This window comes from Diabrotica undecimpunctata, chromosome 9 (assembly GCF_040954645.1).
Source record: "Diabrotica undecimpunctata isolate CICGRU chromosome 9, icDiaUnde3, whole genome shotgun sequence".
NCBI lineage: Eukaryota > Metazoa > Arthropoda > Insecta > Coleoptera > Chrysomelidae > Diabrotica > Diabrotica undecimpunctata.
The window spans coordinates 35,428,643-35,449,371 of NC_092811.1; the positions used below are offsets into that span (position 1 = coordinate 35,428,643).

The 20,729-nt window shown below is 35.4% G+C and overlaps 1 protein-coding gene across 2 annotated transcripts in view; it reads left to right on the forward strand.

The window, feature by feature from the left end:
* The window catches only part of LOC140449818 (dynein axonemal heavy chain 1-like), a 1,063,244-nt gene extending 1,046,224 nt beyond the window's left edge, over positions 1–17,020 (forward strand). Inside the window, exons 57-61 of one of the 2 annotated variants that reach the window (XM_072543176.1) lie at positions 1,359–1,627; positions 2,995–3,221; positions 6,926–7,107; positions 8,143–8,272; positions 16,775–17,020. In XM_072543176.1, coding sequence (XP_072399277.1) covers positions 1,359–1,627; positions 2,995–3,221; positions 6,926–7,107; positions 8,143–8,272; positions 16,775–16,989 — 1,023 coding nt within the window. In that variant the 3' untranslated portion in view covers positions 16,990–17,020. Of the gene's footprint in view, positions 1–1,358; positions 1,628–2,994; positions 3,222–6,925; positions 7,108–8,142; positions 8,273–16,774 lie in introns of those variants that run through there. The other variant, XR_011951893.1, reaches the window with a different exon arrangement.
* The last annotated feature ends 3,709 nt before the right edge of the window (positions 17,021–20,729 follow it).

Consider the following 20,729-nt stretch of genomic DNA (forward strand, 5'->3'; position numbering starts at 1 on the left):
TATCGTGAAAATCAGAAAGATTATATACTATATATTATATAGGGCATGTGATGCACAATAAGAAGTATCAACTAATTCAACTAATTTTACAAGGCAAGATAGAAGGCAAAAGATCTCAAGGGCGTAGTACGACATCGTGGTTGAAGAATATCAGACAGTGGGCAGAAATGACTACCATTCATCTATTTAGAGCAACTGTCAACAAAGTTGTATGGACCAACGTGATTGCCAACATCCACAAAGGATAGGCACCAAAAGAAGAAGAAGTACCTATTAACCATCCATCATCTTAATTAATTCATTCGCAAATTCTTATTTACCGTGGCAGCTTGCTTTTACAGAATAGAATAGAAATATACTTTATTGTCACTGAAAATTGTAAAGTTTTATGGACAAAGCTTACAAAAAGTCAGAAAAATGGCAACAACAATTTATAATTTAATATTTATTGAAATTTAATAAGACTTATAACACGTTTTTTGGAAGATTTAAGAAAATTTTTATGGATATTTCATAAATATTACAGGAAGAGTTGCTTTTGATACTACTAATTGTTTGGATCAGTTCAGATTTATCAACTGGCCTTATAAAGAATGAATTCGGGACGTTTTTTAAATTTGGGATATAGGAAATGGAATCTTGTTGTGGTAAAATAATTGATGTTATATTTTTACTCACATTAACGAAGTACTTATTTAGATTTTCAAGATTTGGAAGAGAAAATATTTGAGCTGTGTTAGTTTTATTTCGAAGATCCTTTATTATGGACCAAGTTTAGACTATTTCAATTGATACCTACTCCAGCTGGCTCAATAGTAAGTTGGTCTGGTTACGATAACAATACTTATGCACATAGAAACCAAATACATTAGATCAGCTGGAATGAAAATATTTGTTATAAATTAAAATAAACAAAACGTATCCATGTGATATACTTTCTTCTTTTTCTGATACTGCCGTAAACCTATGGCGTGTTATCTTAAGTCCAGACATCTGTCTTTTGCGGCATGCAAAAGGTCACCAGTGTTAATTATGCCTGTCCAGTTTTTTATATTCCGTACCCATGACATTTGTTTGCGACCTACTCCCCTCCTGCCCTCAATCTTTCCTTGGATAAGTAGTTGAGAGATTACGTATTTTTCTTTTCTCAGGATTAGCCCAGGTTTCCAGTTTTTCGTACCTTTTGTACCGCTTCTGTGGTGCGTGGTGCTAGTTAGTTAAAATTGAATGGTATTCGTTATTAATCTGCGGTCTCTATTCCCCATATAAAGTTAAAAAGTTTATATGCAACTGGTGCCAAAACTTTATAGCCTGTGGAACTACTCTTATATACTAATAATCTATAATTTTATTTTTAGATTCGCACAGATGCATTATTTGTCGACTACATCGATTATATAAAGACACTCCCTATAAACGATGATCCCGAGCTTTTTGGTCTTCATCCTAACGCTGACATTACGTTTGCGCAATCTCAAACTTATGCTTGTTTATCCACATTATTACTGCTGCAGCCGAAGCAAGTTGGAGGTGCAGCTGCTAGTCAAGAAGAAACCACAGCCAATACAGCTCGCTCCATTTTGGAGCAGATGCCTGAGTTGTTTGATTTGGATAAGATTACCGAACGGTAAATTGTTTTATTAGTTTCTTATATTATATAGTATATTTGTTTAATAAGAACAGATGGGTTATAATATGAAATGAATAGAAAAATTTGGTTGGTTTAATTGACAGTATCCAAGACGTCCAATGAATTCGTGGGTTATGTTTGACAACATCACTGGTGTAATTTGTTGCATTTCAGTACAAATTCTCTATTTGACGTCTACCAAATTGGTAGGTCGGTTTACATATACCTTACTTTTCTAATACCCCCAAATAGAAAAGATCATGTGATTCTAATCTGGCTACCTAGCAGGCCATTCAATGTGACCGCGTCGTCCAATCCAAGGATTGGGAAAAGTAGCATTTAGAAAATATCTAACCACTACAGCATAATGCTCCATCCAGTGGACTTGCTCCATCCTAATGAACCCAAATGGTTGAATCTATTTGACAAGGATTATTGATATCTGGAAATTTTACGGTTAAAAATGAAACTACGTAGGTTTGCAATATCTCTAAATATCTTTCACCCGTCACAGTACTGTCAAAAAAATACGGTCCTACAATGGTATTCCTAACAATCCCAGCCCATACATTTACTTTTTAGGGATATTGGATATAAACTTACATTGTCCAATTGGAATTTTCTGTTGCCCAATAACGACAAGTTTGCATATTAACGGTACCATTTTAACAAAAAGAGGCCTCGTCAAAAAAATTCATGCATAAGTTTAATTTTATATGGATGTAATTTAGCCTTTTTTTGAATTTTATGAAAAGCATCACGACAGATCTCACTGTTAGTTGATAAAGTTGTAATTGAAGAATGAAAAGGTTTAATTTCAAGTAATACATTTAAATTCATTGTTGTCGTAAACAGGTCTGCCACTCTTGAGCTTATCTCTAACAATAAAACGTCCGTTCGCGTTGAACCCAGATAGGAGAGAGAGAGAGAGTATTGGTAACGGCAGTCATCAGTCGAGAGAGAAAGATCAAATAGACACTTAGACTCACACTTACAAAAGTGAAGACCAGAGAGGTTAAAAGCGTCTCATTGCCACGCGGCTCAACAGTCAAGAAAAAGTTTATTCCTTATTTTCTAAGGTGTGTCTGTAGTTCTTGGGGGTGACTTTTAATATTGAGGTTGAGAGTTATAATAATTAATACAGCGAAAAATATAACTTGGTTTTTCGCTTTTGAAAAAGTGAAAAATTAGACAGAGGATATAGCGAGTTTTCCCACATACAAGTACTATTGGTCTGAGATGTGCAGATGAAAAATTCTAAATAAAATATATTTTGTTATAATAAGCCTTATACCTACTATAAAAAAACAACAAAACAACAAACAATACTGTTTTGCGCTTAAATGCAATTGTTTTCTTCTTAGTTATCCCGTCTTGTACGAAGAATCATTGAATACGGTCATAATACAAGAAGCTATACGATACAACAAACTATTGGTTGTTATACAACTGAGTTTGAACGATCTCTTGAAAGCACTTAAAGGTTTGGTAGTGATGTCAGAAGCGCTAGAAAAGATGTCATTGAGCTTATTCAGCAATATGGTCCCTGATGTATGGGCTAGTAAAGCATATCCTTCTTTGAAACCTTTAGGTGAGTATTATTCGTCTATATTAAATAAAATTGATTATTTAATCATAAGAAAAGCAGACGATTCGTCTCAACATTAACATTAACATTAACTTCAATATATTGGTAACATGACTGCGGCTCTATTCACTTGATCCTTCACTTTAGTTTCGAGGTTTTCGTAGCTAGATAATGTGATGCTTAGATATTTTAACTCTATCACTTGTTCTATTATCTGACCTATATATATATATATATATATTCGGTTTTTTATAACGTCTTACGACGTTGTCCGACTCCCAAACGCCACTGTATTCTGTCTTGAGTTAGGTTTTCGTCCAGATTTCGAGCGCTAATCGCTTTCCTAACTCCCAGGTTCCAGCTCTGTGGTGGTCTTCCTCGTTTCCTCTTCTCTGGGGGTTGCCACATCATCGTTTTTTTAGGCAATCTTTCGTCCCCCATTCGGCTCACATGCCCATACCATATGAGCTGTTTTCTCTCAATATCCTCAACTATAGTGCCCTCTATACCCATTTGTTGTTTTATCACTTCATTCCGTATTCTGTCGGCTCTTGATATTCTCATCGATCTTCTGATGGCATCCATTTCCGTGGCTTCGACCTTTTTCTTATATTTTTCGGTTATTCTCCATGTCTCAGCTCCATAAAGTAGGCTAGTTTTAACCATTGTCTCATAGATGTTCCATTTTCTTTTCTTTGATATTTCTTTACTCCATAGAATTCCGTTCAAACATGCTATAGCTCTTCGTGCTTGTACAATTCGATGTTCTATTTCTCGTTCGTCTTTTCCACTACGGTCGAAGATGACGCCCAGGTATTTATATTCGTTGCATGGATTTATTTTTTGATTGTCATCGATATCGAGTTGTTCTGCTTCAGCTACAATTGAGAGGTATTTTGTCTTTTCTAAATTGATATTTAATCCCCATTTCTGGTAATCTTCAATTAGTTTTCTAAGCATGTATTCCATGTCATCTTTGTCATTTGAGATCACCACCTGATCATCTGCAAACTGTAAAGTATATATGTAATCCTGATCGTTCAATTGTATACCCATTCCTTTGACTTTCCTTTTCCATTGTTTCAGAGCTGCAGAGATATAAATCTTAAATAGAGTCGGAGAGATACAACATCCTTGTCTGAGACCCTTAGTAACTGCAAATATTATCTGACCTTCCAGTTCCAATTTACATCTTAGTAAATTTGGTGTTGTAACCATGCATTTTATATTCATCATCCAGCCCCATTTTCACATCCATTGTTGGATATAGGCCTCGTCCAAACGTCTCCAGTTCTCTCTATCTCTAGCTGCTGCAATCCAGTTTGTTTCTATTCTCCTTAGGTTGTCGGTCCATCAGGTGGGTGGTCTGCCTCGACTTCGCTTGTCGGCTCTTGGTCTCCACTCCAATAATCTCTTCGTCCATCTTCCGTCTTCTATTCTAGCAACATGTCCAGCCCACCTCCACTTTTGTTTATTGATTAGCAGTATAATATCGTCTACGCCAGTTCGTCGGCGTATCTCCTCATTTCTCATGCGATCTTTCAAGGTCAGGCCCAGCATTGATCTTTCCATTCGCCTTTGTGTTACCCTCAGTTTTTCGGCAGTAGCTTTCGTTAAAGTTAGGGTCTCTGCTCCGTAGGTCAAGACTGGTAAGATGCATTGGTTAAATGCCTTCCTTTTCAGGTGAATTGGGGTATTTGTTTTAAAAATGTCTCTCATCCTTCCATATGCCGCCCATCCCAACGTGATTCGTCTATTTAATTCGCAGGTTTGGTTGTCTCTGGTTATTCTAATTTCATGACCCAAGTATGTGTATTTATCGATTAATTCTACCTTGTTGTTATTGATCTGTATCTCTTCGCTGGGAACCATATTGGTCATCATTTTGGTTTTCTCGAAATTTATCTCCAGTCCAGTTTCTTGTAGTATGTCATTCAGTTCTTGGAGCATGTCTTTGATCTCTCCCAGATTATCTGACAGAAGCACGATATCGTCCGCAAAACGTAGATGGTTTAATCTTTCTCCATCGATGGATATTCCTTTCTGTTGCCATGTTAGTTTTTTAAACGCATACTCAAGAACGGTAATAAACAGCTTTGGTGACATGGTATCACCTTGCCTGACTCCCCTTTTTATCTTTATTTTATTAGTTGCTGAATGTAGACTTATGGTGGTTGTGGCATTTTCATATATATTTTTAACTATATTACAATATCTGTGGCATTTTATATTATATGCAGTTATATTAAATTGGTGCAGCATATGTTCTAAATCAGTTTCAATTTAAGAGAGTAGTATTGCGTCGTCTCCGTAGCAGATTATTTTAAGTTCTTTTTCACCGATTTGGTATCCTTCTTTAGTTCTTACTTTTTTTATTATTTTATTTATAATCAGATTGAACAATAAAAGACCCAGGGAATCTCCTTGTCTTATCCATTGCTAGCTTTAATAGGGTCGGTTAGTTCTTCTTTTACTTTTACTTTTATTGTGTTGTTTTGGTAGATATTTTTGATCGTTTTGATTATCCCTGGAGGTATGTCTCTTGTGTACAATTAGTGTACAATGCCTTTATAAGGTCCACGAAACATAGATATTCCGGTTTGTTGTATTCTAATCATTTCTCTTGTACTTACTTCATTATAAATATAACGTCAGTCGTGATCTTCCGACCTAAAACATTGTTCTGCTAGTGTTATAATTTGTATAGTGTTTATTAAATTAATTTCTCTGTAATTTTCCGGGTCCGATTTGCCTCCCTTTTTAAAGAGAGGTATTGGGATGCTTGATTTCCATTCTTGAGGAATTTTGTTTTGTTCTATTATTTTTTTAATTAGTTTTAATAATTGTTTGGTTAGATCTAGTCCTCTGTTCTTGAGTAGTTCATTCGTTATTCTGTCCTTTCCTGGTGATTTTCTATTTTATAATTTCCTTAATGCTTTCTTTACCTCTTCCTCCTCTATATTTATTTCTTCGTTTGTCGTCACCTCTGGTGTTGGTGGTTCATTATCGTCACCTTTAGCAAATAGGGATCAAAAGTAGTCTACTAATGTTTCCTCCTGAATGTGTTTCGTTTTTCATAGTTCGTTCATCTCTTTTATTAGACGCTTATTATTTTCTGAACCATATACTCCGATGATGTCCAGGTCTTTCTTCTCCATTCTTATCTTTACTGTTACAATCCTTTCTGATATGTATTGACACTCTTTGATGTGATTTTGGTACCTTTGGTGTTTTAGTAAGGCTACACCTTCTTTGGTCCTGTTTTCTTTTGCTACTCCACTGTAGATTAGTATGTATTCACCTAATTTTGACTGCTCCTTTACTTTTTTTTGTTTTCTGTAGACCAAAAATGTCTATTTCTTTCTCTTTTAACACTTGGGTTATTTCTTGGTCCCTTGAGTTGGGCGATCTGATATTCCAAGTAGTAAGTCTTATCTAGGTTTTAGATATATTTTTCTTGTCCTTATTTCTTGCTGTGGCTATCTTTTTAGTATTAATCCGGTTCCGAGGCTGTACATTGTTTCTTTGAGCAGCATTCTTATCGAAAATATTTAATCTCTTAGATCAAATAATAATTATTGTCAACACAAACTTTTCAGATTTTAATATGCTCGACCGATACAGTGATGGTTCCCAATAAAATTCAAATTTTTAACATGATTTGAAAGTAATTTTTCTTGCTTTTAATTGATAATTGTTACTTTTAGGCGCATGGGTTGCTGATTTGAAGGCCAGAATAGAGTTTCTAAATAAATGGAATCGCGAAGGAATACCACCTGTATTTTGGATATCTGGTTTCTATTTCCCTCAAGCGTTTCTTACAGGAACATTACAGAATTATGCGAGAAAATATGTTGTCTCCATAGATACCATCAATTTCGCATTTGAGGTAATATACTAAAAAACTTATATTGGCTATACAAATACTTGAAATACTGCCTTTCTGTATCCACCCCTTCTTTTAATAGGCACATTATTGTCCTTTCTCTTGGACCTCCCTTCCTTCAATTATTGCTGCTTACGTCGTCTTTTTACATCCTGTATTTCAATAATATTTAATATAAATGCATCTTGTGCAATCTTTGTTAAATTGGAGTAGAATCGTTTGTTGACTTCTGCAAGTTTCCTTAGTTTCAATTTTCTGCACTCAAAAGCTGTTGATTTCTGCTGGCACTGCGGTTGTTTTGGTACTTTTCTATGTATCTGAAATAGAAACAAAACTGTTTTCAAATCTCCTGAAAAATTGGAGGATCTAAAACAAGGGATTTTAAATTCAAATAGAGGTTTAAACCATTAGTGTACAATGCCTTTATTACAAATAGTACCCTTACCTGAGACATTTCTTAATATTACATTTCCATTTTTCAGGTTATCTAATTATTTTTCGGCATTAGGTTGGTGTTACTGGCACGGGTGAAATATCCATTTTTTTGTATTAACTTAAAAGTTCTTAAATTTTGATTAATGTGCTATTGAATGCTAAAAATGTGTAAATAACGAAGCACTAATTAAGGTGAATCGGCCATGTTTCTTGTTTATGATATTCAGGACACGTGAATAAAAGAAAGTCTCTTGATTGGCTGTTTTTAACATTGGTTTTTTTTTTATACGGAAATCTCACAAAACATAGGTTATTTTGAAACGAAAGGCAAACTTTCGGCAAAATGTTTTTTAGTCAAAATTTTGGCTATTATTATACTGAACGTTACTGCCAGTCGATATGTATTAATAAGAATTTAAGGGAGTTTATATCTAAAAACTGGAAAAATGGCATTTTGGCGATTTTGATACTAGGTGACTCATATAATAGTAATCGAAGATATACAGCGAGATAATAATAATTTAATTAATTGTCAGATAATAAAGACTGAAAATAAATTTATGCAAAAAAGTATCAAATATTAATCGTTTCTTAATAATTTAGATATTGGACCAGTTTCCGAAGAAGAGACCAAAAGATGGTTGTTCAATTTATGGTTTATACCTCGAAGGGGCAAAATGGAATGCCAATATTGATATTCTAGATGAATCTAATCCTAAAGAGCTGTATACAGGTATGTAGATTTTGGTTGAAGTCCTGACCTGCTTTTATGGTATTAAAAATAGGCTAAGTACAATTTGGTATTATAAATGATGAAATAATATATGAATAATCTTTACATAAAAAAAACTTTAAAATTACACCAAAAAAAGGATCAAACAAACAAAAAATTAAGAGAAAGATGAATTTTAAACACCAATGGATAATGTTTTTACTATATATTTTTTATAGTAAAATTGTAGTATATTTTTACTTCTAGTAAAAAACTACATTTTTTATTTAAATTAACTATCGATGTGTTCTCATTCTGCAGTTTTTTACAAAAAAATGTGTAATTTATTGTTTTTAATTTTTTTACCTTACCATACTTCATAGCGTTTTACCATATTTCATAGATTTTTTAGACATTTATCTAAAATGTGATTGAACTTTTTGTGTTACACATTAGGGTAGTTGGAGACAAAAACACGCAGTTTCGTTTTCTCCTGTCGTCTTCAGAAATTATAAAAGATTAGAAATTTTCGAATGTTATTACGCGAGAGCATACATATTGTTTTTCCATTTTAGGTATCGACAGTAGTTCTATAAGTTCACTAATAAATGAAAAAAAAGTTTTTAAAAAATCTTCATTTGCGTACTTTTGCCCGTACAAATGGGACAGTAGTACGCAAGTGCGTATTTTTGCCCCAAAACTAAAATTTATAAAACCTCAAATAAAAGAGATGGTAGGAATTTAAAAGAAACCAATCTTTATTGAAAAAAACCAAACGTAAAATACAAAACATTAATCTAAAAAAGAACTGTATTTGGCGAGGTCGTCAGAGAATCTTCCTGAATCTGAAAATCTGAAAAAGCTGGTTTTTATTGGCTTTGAAAGCTTTAAAACAATATCGTCCTTTCGAAAAAGAGGCATCTTCCGTTGTCTGACGAAAACGAAAAGTTGTGAGCAGTCGCTTAAAAAATACGCCTTCATAATCATCATCATTTACTTGGCAGACTTTGGCGACAAATAATCTGTATGATTTTTCTCCAAAAACCTTCACTACGACAAAATCATCAGGTAAAATATTTGGTACAACATCAATGTCTTGCTCTTCATCGTTATCGGAAAAATGAATGTCACAAGAATCAATACTTTCTTGATAGGAGAGTGCTACTGATTCATCAGATGATGATTCGTCGAAAACTTTCCTTTTGGCAGCACGAACTTTAGCACTTTAGATTTGATCTTTTGATTCTTTAGTAATGCTTTCCTCTCCTTCTCTTTTTCTGCTTCCTGCTTTTCTTCTTGTTCTTCTAAAAGTCGCTCCCTATTAGGTGTCGTGTTAGTAGGGTTGCCTTCAAACATTTCCTGGTTCGTTTCCTCATCTTAATTTTTGGGAAGGGAATAATGTCTGAAGGTAAAATTACTGACTGTTCTGATTTTGATAACGGCTGGGGCTCTTTCGTGTCAGCAACAGTTTCTTTTTCAATATTTGAAGGACCAGGTACAGAAATTCTGACTTCCGATTTTGATGAAGGCTGGGGCTCTAGAGCATCAGTAACAAGTTCTTCTTCTTCTTGCTGAAAGTGGATAAAAACATTACCGTCATCGTCTAAATCTTCACCTAAATTTTGCTCTGTTACTTCCGCTGGCATAAAATCTACGTCCGAAAAAATATTTTGATCTAGTGGATAGAGTCCTGTAGACCGAAAGCCCTCTTTTGCTATATCTATAGTAGCAGTTTTTGCAAATGCTATGGAAAAGAGACCAGCCACATGGTAAATGGAGAGAACCTGTCCTGGATGGGAACTGGTCTAGCTGTCAGCGACGCTCTCATAATAAGCTTTTAATGGTTTGAAAAATGCCCGATCAAGTGGCTGTCTTATGGCTGCTATGTGGTGGTTTTTAAAATGGTCCAGGTACTTGATAAACGTGGGAGTGTTCATGTAACCATTGCAAGTGGGTCCGTCTTTGATTAGAAGAAGATTCATTCGTTTTCGAGCAAATAAGAAAAATGGAGGAACATGGTGACCAGTTGCACTCATACAGCAAACAGCCGTAATTGTTTGTCTTTGCTTGGCAGCTACAGCTTTTGCTACATCTTTCTTTCCAACTGGGGCAACATGTTTGGGCAGATGGTTTGGAACTGTCTGAATGCCCGTTTCATCGACTTTGTAGATACGGTTGGGAAGTAACTTATATTTTTTATAGTGCTCTCTAAAATTTCAAAATACTGAGCTAGTTGCACTCTAATAAAGCCCATGGTTCTAGCAATACTTATTTTTCGTGGAACTCGTAAAGATAGTCGGTTCCTTTTCATGAAAGATCTAGTAAAGTCCCAACCAGCCGATTTACAGGTGAAAATGGATGTTCAATACGGTTTCTTACACAATAAGAGTAAATTAAAAAATGCAATGACTTCAGCGTCATTCCATAAAATCATTTGTCGAGTTCTTTGCAATGCTGAACTATTTTGTTTTCTTGGATCTTGGTGAGAACTGTTTTAAATCTGCCTAAAGACTGGGCACCATTTCCTTTTTTTTAACCTTTGCCGTAGTGTCGCTTTATAAAATCCCAGTACTTTTGCTGTATGACGTATAGAAACGCCATTATTAATAAGTTCACGAGCTTCGCACAAAATACCTTCTGTCAAAGGCTTGCGCTCTGATTTTCTTTTGTAGTTTCTGGAAAAGAAAAACCAAGATTTAGATGAATTGAATATTTAATTCAGAAATTGGTAGTTAAAAAATTAATTTATGATAATGAGGCAAAAATACACATTCGTAGTTTTACCCCATGACTCTCGCGTATTTTTGCCCCATTCGACAACACTGTCAAAATCATCTGTTAGGACTTTAAGGACCTAACCTCAATCAAAAACTCTTAACATAATAACCCACAATCAAGCCAAGAAAACACCCGAATAAACTAATTCAACGAAAAATGAAAATTTGATTTTATCACAAATTAATTTTGTTATGCCAATATTACAGTGTAATAGTAAAAAATGATGTTTACCCCATAGTTTGTAAACAACGCCTTGAATCAGCTTTAAACTTGGACAACACATATGGCACACTGTTGCCAAACGATTGTAACTAAAATTGGTTCAAACTGGACATTCGCGGCAAATTTAAATGAGGTGCGTTCTTTTGCCCCGTGCGTGTTTTTACCCCCAACTACCTTATCCTATTTTTTTTTTATTTTGACTTCCCAATTTATTTACAATCTGTAAAGATTACAATAAGTAAATGTGATTACTGAAGTAGTTGTATTGTAGAAAATTATTCTTTAACCATTTTCTTTATATACAGAGTGTTTCAAAAAAAGGTAACACCGTTAAGTTAGGTAAAAAATTGAAAAATAGTTGTGATTTGCTTAGTAAAATATGTTTTTAACTTTCAAGGTAAATGACGTTGAAAAAAAAAATTACGCATTTTTTGCGATTTTGCCGAAACTACATGGTACTGAAATTTTATACGAATATGTTTTGCAAGCTGATACATCCCATGAATTTGTTTTTATATCTGACTCTCATAGAAATAAAAACAAATTTACGGCATGTATCAGCTTCCAAAAAATATTCGTATAACAGGTTCATTACAATGTTGCCAGTAATTGCGGCAATATCGTAAAAGATATGTAAGTCTTTGTTTTTTCAACGTCGTTTATCTTGAAAGTTACAGAAAATGTTTACGAAGCAAACCCCAATTATTTTTCCGTTTTTAACCTATCCTAGCGAAGTGTTACCTTTTTTTGAAACACCCTGTATATTTCATATAAGAATAAAGTTGTTTGTCTCTGGGAACTAGGATGCATTATTTAAAATCTTGCTGGTAGATCACTGGTGTATTCCATCTAAGCCTGCGCCTAACTGGTTATCTTATTAGGTTTCTCGCTAATATGTTGGGATGTTTTGTTAATATATATATATATATATTTAGGGATTCTACAGTATTCACTGCCTTCCCTCGCTCAACCGTTTCCATCTCTCTCTGTTGTTCGATTCTCCATCGTTTAGGCCTCTCTTACTCATGGCGTCGTCTACTTCGTTCCTCCAGGATTTTCGGGGTCGTCCTCTTTTCCTCCTTCCTATGGGGCTCCATTCGGTTATTCTCTTTATCCATCTGCTGTCGCTAGTTCTTCTTACATGTCCATACCACTTTAATCTTTTTTGTTGTATATATGTTAGTATGTCTGTTTCTATTGATGTTCTTTGCTTTATTTCGTCATTACTTCTCCTATCCATTCTTGTTACTCTGCAGCATCTTCGCAGGCATTCCATCGCTGTTGCTACTATCTTACTGCTGTTTTTCTTGTTTATGATCCAATTTTCAGCCCCGTATGTCATAATACTTCGCACTAATGTTTTATAAATCTGCGTTTTTGTCTTCATATTTAGGTGTCTATCCCACCATACTGAGTTAAGTTGTCGGATTGCTGTTCTTGTTTGTCCTAATCTTTGTGTAATTTCTTCCTCTGTTGTTGCCTTTTTCGTGATTATAAACCCCAGGTATTTGAATTTATCCTTTCCTTTGATTGTTACGTTGTCATCAATCTGTAGATCTTCTATGTCTTCTTCACTTGTAGATAGGTACTCTGTTTTCGCGAGGTTAATATCTAGGCCAGCCTTGGTATATTCTTCTTGTAGTTTCGTTAATCCTTCTTTATATTTTTAACCGAAGTCACTAATTTTTTCTTTTACCTTTGGTATTTGAAGATTTTTGTCTGCTAATATTATATGTTACATACCATGGAGCATTTGCAACAATCCGTCTAACTTTTGACTGGAATCTTTCTATGATTTCAATGTTGAAGTTTGATGCAGTTTCCTAAAGTTGTATGCTGTAACTCCAGATAGGATTTAAGATTGTGTACTTATGTATATTTTTATGATGGTAGAATCCGTTTAGGATTTTCAGAGAGTGCTGTTCGTAGAATTGGATCAAATGTTCCACATTTTTATTTATTTTTGCATCTCCGTATTTACCTACGACTTTACCATTTGTTTTTTTTTTCCTGTCCAAGCATTAAAATATTCCAACAGTACAATTTCTTTGTGGCTATTTATATTTTCAATAAGTTTAGTTCTGGTAAGGTTTCATAGAATATTTGTTTATCTATTTTTGATACACTTTCTGATAGCGCATATATTCCAATGATCTCGAGATCATTTTTTGTCAAGTTTTTTTATCAATATTGATAGCCCTGCTTGTGCTCTCTTATCTTTCTCTACACTATAAATGTGTATAAAACCTCCTGTGTCTTCGCTGCCTTGGCCTTTTGCTTTGTTTCGGTAAGAACTGTGATATCTGATTTTATTTTTTTACTTGAGCTATGACTTCGTCTGACTTGGTTCTTCGGATAGTTCATGTATTTATATTCAAATCCATGTTCGTTAGCTACGTCATCTTCGTTTTTTCCCGTCCATGTTCTGAGGCTGGATTTTAGAATTGTTTGCGGTGGGTTTTTTTACAGGTGAAGAGGACTAGACCCTACCTCCCAAGCTCCTATCAGGAGGACCAGGATTTTCTGTTGGGATTTTCTCCCTACGATCAACAATATCAATGAGAGTGATTTCAGAGACATTATAATTTGTGCCAACACTATTATTGATGGGGATATTGGGAATCTGAATACAATAGGAGACTATAACATCAAAAGCGTGAAAAATTTTACATACCTAGGTTCACTAGTTACCGCAGATAACAATGTCAGTGAAGAAGTTAAGAGAAAAACACATATCGCTAATCTTCTTCTTCCTATGCCGTCCCCATTAACGGAGGTTGGCGACCACATTTTTAAAAGCTTCTCTGTCTTTTGCAACGTGGAATAATTCGTCTACAGTCATGTTTGTCCAGTCTCGAATATTTCGCACCCATGACTTCCTCTTTCTACCTATTCCCTTTTTGCCATCGACTCTACCCTGCATGATGACCTGCAGAAGACTATATTTATTATTTCTTAGTATGTGTCCAAGGTATGCAGTCTTGCGTACTTTTATCGTTCTCAACAATTTTTTGTCTCTACCCATCCTTCTCAGCACTTCCTCATTGGTGACCCTGGCAGTCCATGGAATTCTCAACATTCTCCGGTATATCCAAAGTTCAAAGGCTTCAATCTTTTTAACTATTTGCGCTTTTAGTGTCCATGTTTTTACCCCGTACAATAGTTGCGACCAGACGTAACATTCAACAAACCTCAGTCTCAGCGCAATATTCAGATTTTTGTCACAGAACAATTGTTTGAATTTTAAGAACGCTGCCCTTGCCATTTCTATTCGTACCCCGATCTCTTGGTCTGGATCTAATTCTGTGTTGATGTAAGCTCCCAGATATTTATATTTTGTCACTCTCTCTATTTGCTGTCCACCAAGAGTTAGTTGTTCATTATTTATTGGACTCCTTGATACTATCATAAATTTGGTCTTATCTGTGTTGATGTCAAGTCCCATTTGAATGCATTCACTATTTATTGCATCTAGTAAAGTTTGTAGTTCTTCTATACTCTCAGCCATAATTACCGTGTCATCTGCAAATCTCATGGTGTTTATGATTTCTCCACCAATTCTTATTTCCTCTTTTCTTTCCCATAAGGCTTTTCTGAATATGACCTGTGAGTACACGTTGAAAAGCGTCGGAGACAAGACGCATCCTTGCCTAACCCCTCTCGCAATCGGTATATTATTTGTTTCTATATCGTTCACCTTTACTACTGCTTTCTGGTTCCAGTATATAGCCTTAATAAACTCAATGTCTTTTTTGTCTAAATTGATGTTTTTTAATTCATCTATTAATTTCATATGCTGCACTCGGTCAAAGGCCTTCCTAAAGTCTATGAAGCATACATATGCACTCTTGTTATATTCCCGACATTTCTGCAAGAGTACCGTCAACGCAAATAATGCCTCTCTTGTACCCATGCCTCCTCAGAGGAGGCATGGGTATATCGCTAATAAAACATATAATGGACTAATTAAACATCTAAGATCTAACAAAATCACAAGAAAAACCAAATGCAAAATATACAAGACCCTGATAAAACCGGTCCTTGTATATGGATCAGAGACATGGACAATGTCGAAAAGCGATGAAAACCTATTAGGCACATTTGAACGAAAAATCCTTATACACATATATAAGGGTGTAAAGGAAAATGACATATGGCGCAGAAGATATAACTTTGAACTATACACAGCATACAACGAACCCGAGATCATAACATCCATAAAGATCGGACGTCTGCGCTGGATGGGCCATGTCGAACGAATGTTGGAGACTGAAACACCAAAACATATTATGAGGCAAACACCAATAGGAAGAAGGTCAAAGGGAAGACCCAAACTTAGATACATGAAACAAGTGGAACAAGATCTGAAAACACTTAAGATTACCAACTGGAAAAACAAAAAGCAAGGAACAGAACAGAATGGCGGAAAATCCTAGAACAAGCCAGGACCCAGAAAGGGTTGTCGAGCTACTGATGATGATGATGATGATTGGGAATATTAAGGGTATTAACCCCAGGGATATAGACAGTTTGAAAGAAGTCCTTGAACAAATTAGTAAATTCTGGCACATTAGAAGCAGACTGATCCCTGTAAAACATAGAATTTGGTAAACTATGACTAGAACGTCTATCATTAACATATTTCCAAAATGATTTAAAATTGTCTTTCAACTGAGCATCGGTACCTGAACATTTTAATTAAAGCATATACCAGACAAACCTTTGCATTTTGTTTTGAGAAGAAAAAATTTACTTTAATTGGCATCTAGTCAATATTTCATGTGCAATAATTGAGCATACCTTTGCTCACATCCTCACATGTCAAAATTCTAAGTACTTGGAAACACTATTTAGGAAAAGTTGATATTCCGTATCTCTTCAGAGGTATAAAGTAGAAAATTCCTAGTGAAAGAATTTCATAGAACATATTAGTTAAAACATTACTATCATTGTGAGCCAAGCCCAAAAAGTTCAGTGTAATTGTCATTTTTAAAGTCATAAAAAAATTCCTTAGAAGCTAGTCTTGACGAATTGAATATATTTGAGATTGTTAAACAACATTCGTGGGCAAGCAGACTTGAGTTCAATAGAGGATCACTCGCCTTTATAACATTCAGTTCCCTATCGTGGACCTGGCGCAAAATATAAAGCTCTTCTATGCAATATTCAAAAATAAAAATAAACTAAGATTGAAACTTGTTATTAATGAATATTAGAACTCTACCTCCATTTAATTTCTTATTCTTTCTACTGTGTCTATTACTCCCATCAATGTTACAACATTTACGCTTTAATTCACTATCCATTATACTTTCAAAAGTGAAATATAGTCTTATCTGTTATTTAAAGCATTTTTGTTGAGATCGACGGCTCAACGGGGTTATGCTAAAGCTGCTACTGGCCATAATTCATTCGATATGAGCGCTATTGATCATGATCATAACAATGAAATATTGTTTGAATTTTTGTTCTTCTGTTTATTTCAAAAACACATTCATCTAATTAATATATTTGGCTTTTTAGAGATGCCAGTAGTTTGGCTTAAACCTGAAGAAAATCACGAGCTTCCTTCTAGCGTATATCAATGTCCAGTATACAAAACCCTAACCCGAGCTGGTGTCCTTTCAACCACTGGCCATTCCACTAATTATGTCTTAACTATTGAAATACCAAGCAGAAAACCCCAATCACACTGGATAAAGAGAGGAGTTGCTCTTATATGTGCCCTTGATTATTAACTTATTTTACATTGTATTAATTTTTTTAATATTAAACTTTATTAAAGAAGTCTTTAGTATAATATGTTAGCATCTTACTATATTATAGTATCAAAATTATAGTCACTAAATTCTGAGAAATGATAATTGAGTTTTATGGAAAACACTGCTGTCAGATTGTGATTATAATTTATCACCTTGTATATTAATAAATTTACATAGACAAATAAACTTACAAATAAACAATCTACTAAAAAGTGAAAAATAAAAACAAAAGACAGGTTTATTATCGGTTCAATATTGTCGTGCCTCTTATCGGTTCGATCTGCTTTAAGGCAGGTCCGACCTGAGGGGGTCGGAACTGCAAAATAATTCATCTATTATTACTGACACCAACTCTAATAATCAACAACATAGTTACTCAAGAGGTCTTAGCCAACCGAAATTCCTATATAAAAATCAAGCTATAGTTTTCAACTTCCTTAATGGAATTAAACTAAAGGAATACTTTATATCCAGGTCGATGAATTCAGAAACATTGATAATGGAATAATTACACTAAATTCAGAACAAATTCAAAATCGACGATTTATTACTCCAAGTTGCCGCTTATTATTACCTACTCCACATCTATTCCACATGATTGTATAGAACAAGAACTCATAGAACAAGGCTATAACTTGGTAGCTTCTTTAAATTTTCTTATAATCGGGGCAACCAACCCTTAGTACAAACACATTCTTAGTTTTCGACGCTACATTTATATCTCACCTCCCGACAATACGGTCCTAGACTCATGATAAATTATCATATCGTATTTTTTGTCTCATGAAAACCAGCTATGTTTAAAATGTAATTAAACCGGCCTTTTCTCAAACAATTCCTTAACTACATTAAGTCAAGAGCTTGCAAACAATGTCAATATCCCTACTAGTCGAAATGAAATCCCTACCATGACAGCCCTCCAAATAAATAACAAATCTTCACTTTCCCAACCTCTAACAACCCATAACATAGCACCAAATACACAATATAATAATAATAATATAGATAAATAACTAACCACAGATATTTCTTTGCCTACCCAAAAAATAATGGAATCAGAAAATGTTCATAAAACAAGTTCCAAACGCAATATTACAGAAATACTACTTACTTACTTACTAGCCAACGTCCACCCTTGGCATGTTAGCCATTTGGTGGCGCGCTGACCAGTATAGACGAGCCGTTTCTCGTAGGCTATCTTCATCCTCCTTGGGTGGGTCTGTTTTCAGGGCTGGGTACTCTGGAAGGTGAGCAGCATCCATCTGGGGCTAATCACATAGTGGACAGGTGTCATTTTCGCGGACGCCGATGCGATGTAGATGGGAGGCCAGGTAGTCATGCCCCGTAGTTGTTCTGAACACGGCTACACTAATGGGTCTCGGCAAGTTGCGGGGGATTGGTGACTCTATTAGGTGGGCCCAAGATTTTCCAGCACCGGCTTGTATTTGCTGCTCTTTTATCTTTGCTTTGATTCCTCTTCTAATGGTGGACTTTGCTGATGTGTACGATTGGAAGCTAGGGGGCTGTGGAAGAGTAGTGCCTTCTTTTGCAAGTTCATTCGCCGCTTCATTTCCTTCAACGCCGACATGACTAGGGATCCATTGTTGAGTAATCAGCCACCCTTTTTCCATCAAGTTCGATAGTTGGACGCGGCAAGATATTGTTTTGACACAGTTGGTGTATCGATTTATCGACAGGGCGAGGATTACGGCTTGGCAGTCGATGAAGAAGGCAACTTTTTGGATGTGTTGGAAATTCTCAAGATTTTTTGCAGCTTCGTGTATAGCAGCAATTTCGCCGTCGTAGTTGGTGAGAGGGGCACCCACAGCTATAGAGCCTTTGAAGAACGTTGAGACATATCCTGCTCCTGTTCTTCCCGAGTCCGGCATCGAGGATCCATCGCAGTAGATGTGGAGCCACTCATGTGGTGGGTACTTGGTGTGTATCGTCTCTAGGGCGGCTTTCCTTAGGGCAAAGTCTGACGATAAGTGCTTCGGGTCGTTATGGTTTTTTAGCAGTAATTCTGTGTTTGGTAGACAGCGGGCCAGTGTGGTTTGCGCTGGGAAGGGGGCGGCTTCCGACAGGACAATGTGGTATTTTTCCATGATTTGGTTTGCTACTGTAAGCGGAGTGGTTTGTTATTCGTCCCATTTTTGTGAAAGTATTCGTCTTTGCCTTTCCCAGAAGGTTAACGCGTGTTGCTCTCTGCGGCATTGTTCAATATCGGTCTGGGCTTCCATTGATGTAATCGGTGTTGATTTTAGAGCACCAATATTACAGACATAATAACACCTCCTCCGTCATTACAAACTGAAGTTACATTTTCGGTACCAACTACCCAGAGAAAGAAGAAAACAAAAATTATTACTTAAGAAGAATCACGCGTGGCCAAAACACATTAGATACAATCCAATGAAATATTGCCGTTACTGGAACCAACTATGAGAATATTCGAAGAAGAATCGTAAACTCACTTTTAACCATATCGTCGATTTCTTTGAAAATGTTAAAGGAAACAAAGATCTGTTAAGCTTAGTTAAAACATATACGGAGAACGTTCATGAGTTTTTAAAACTATTATCTAAAATTCACCCTTATTACACCAACCGAAGTCTGAAAAACGAAAGCACGAGAATAATACGTAAAATTATGAAACAACTAAAAATGGACCCGGTAACAATAAAGGTATTTCTAGAAGAAGAATGCGATACCTCTTTCGATTCAGCGTAAAGTACATAATAAATAGAAGCAATGGCGTCCATACTACAATGGAACATAAACGGTTTCTACAGCCACTTCGAAATGCTAAAGCATACTATCTCTGAAATCATAACATTGATACATTGTTTACAAGAGACAAACTTTAAAGATTTTGACCATGCATTTAAGTTTTAAAAATACACAAACTTTTTTAAATACAGGCAAAACGCTGAGATAGCTGGTTGCAGGGTTGCTATTTACGTCGATAAAAAATATTCTTCTTATTATGGTGCCCTATCCAATTAGTGGATGTTGGCGACAATTCTGGCATACTCCTCTCGGTCTTGTGTGGCTCTAAAGAGTGCATGGGCATCCAGGTTTGTTCAATCCCTTATGTTTTTAAGCCATAAGTATTTCTTTCTTCCGATGCCCCGTTTTCCTTCTATCTTCCCTTCCATAATAAGCTTTAAGAACCGGTACTTGGAATTTCGAAATATATGACCCAGATAAGCAGTTTTTCTTCTTTTTATTATTGGCAGCAATTCTTGTTCTCTGCCAATTCGATTTAATACTTCGACATTTGTCGTGTGATCTGTCCAGGGAATTTTAAGTAGTCTTCTAAATACCCACATTTCAAAGGCCTCCAATCGGTTCATCACATTGGCCTGTATGCTCCAGTTTTCTACGCCATATGTATGGAATCAATGTAACATTTTACAAAGCGATATTGAAGCGTTAAGTTAAGGCTGCTGTTGCTTAGCAAGGTTCTGATATTAGTAAATGCTGTTCTGGCTTGCTCAATCCTGCTATGCATCTCTATATCTGGATCTAGATCTTCAGTTATCCAACTACCGAGATATCTGACCTTGGGGACCTTTTGGATGTTCTTATTGTTTACTCTTATATTTAATTGCATATTTCGTGTTCTGCTAATCACCATTACCTTCGTCTTGTCTATATTAATCTTCAAGCCTAGTCGTTCTCCTTCAGTGTTTATTCTATCTTTTAGTCGTTGT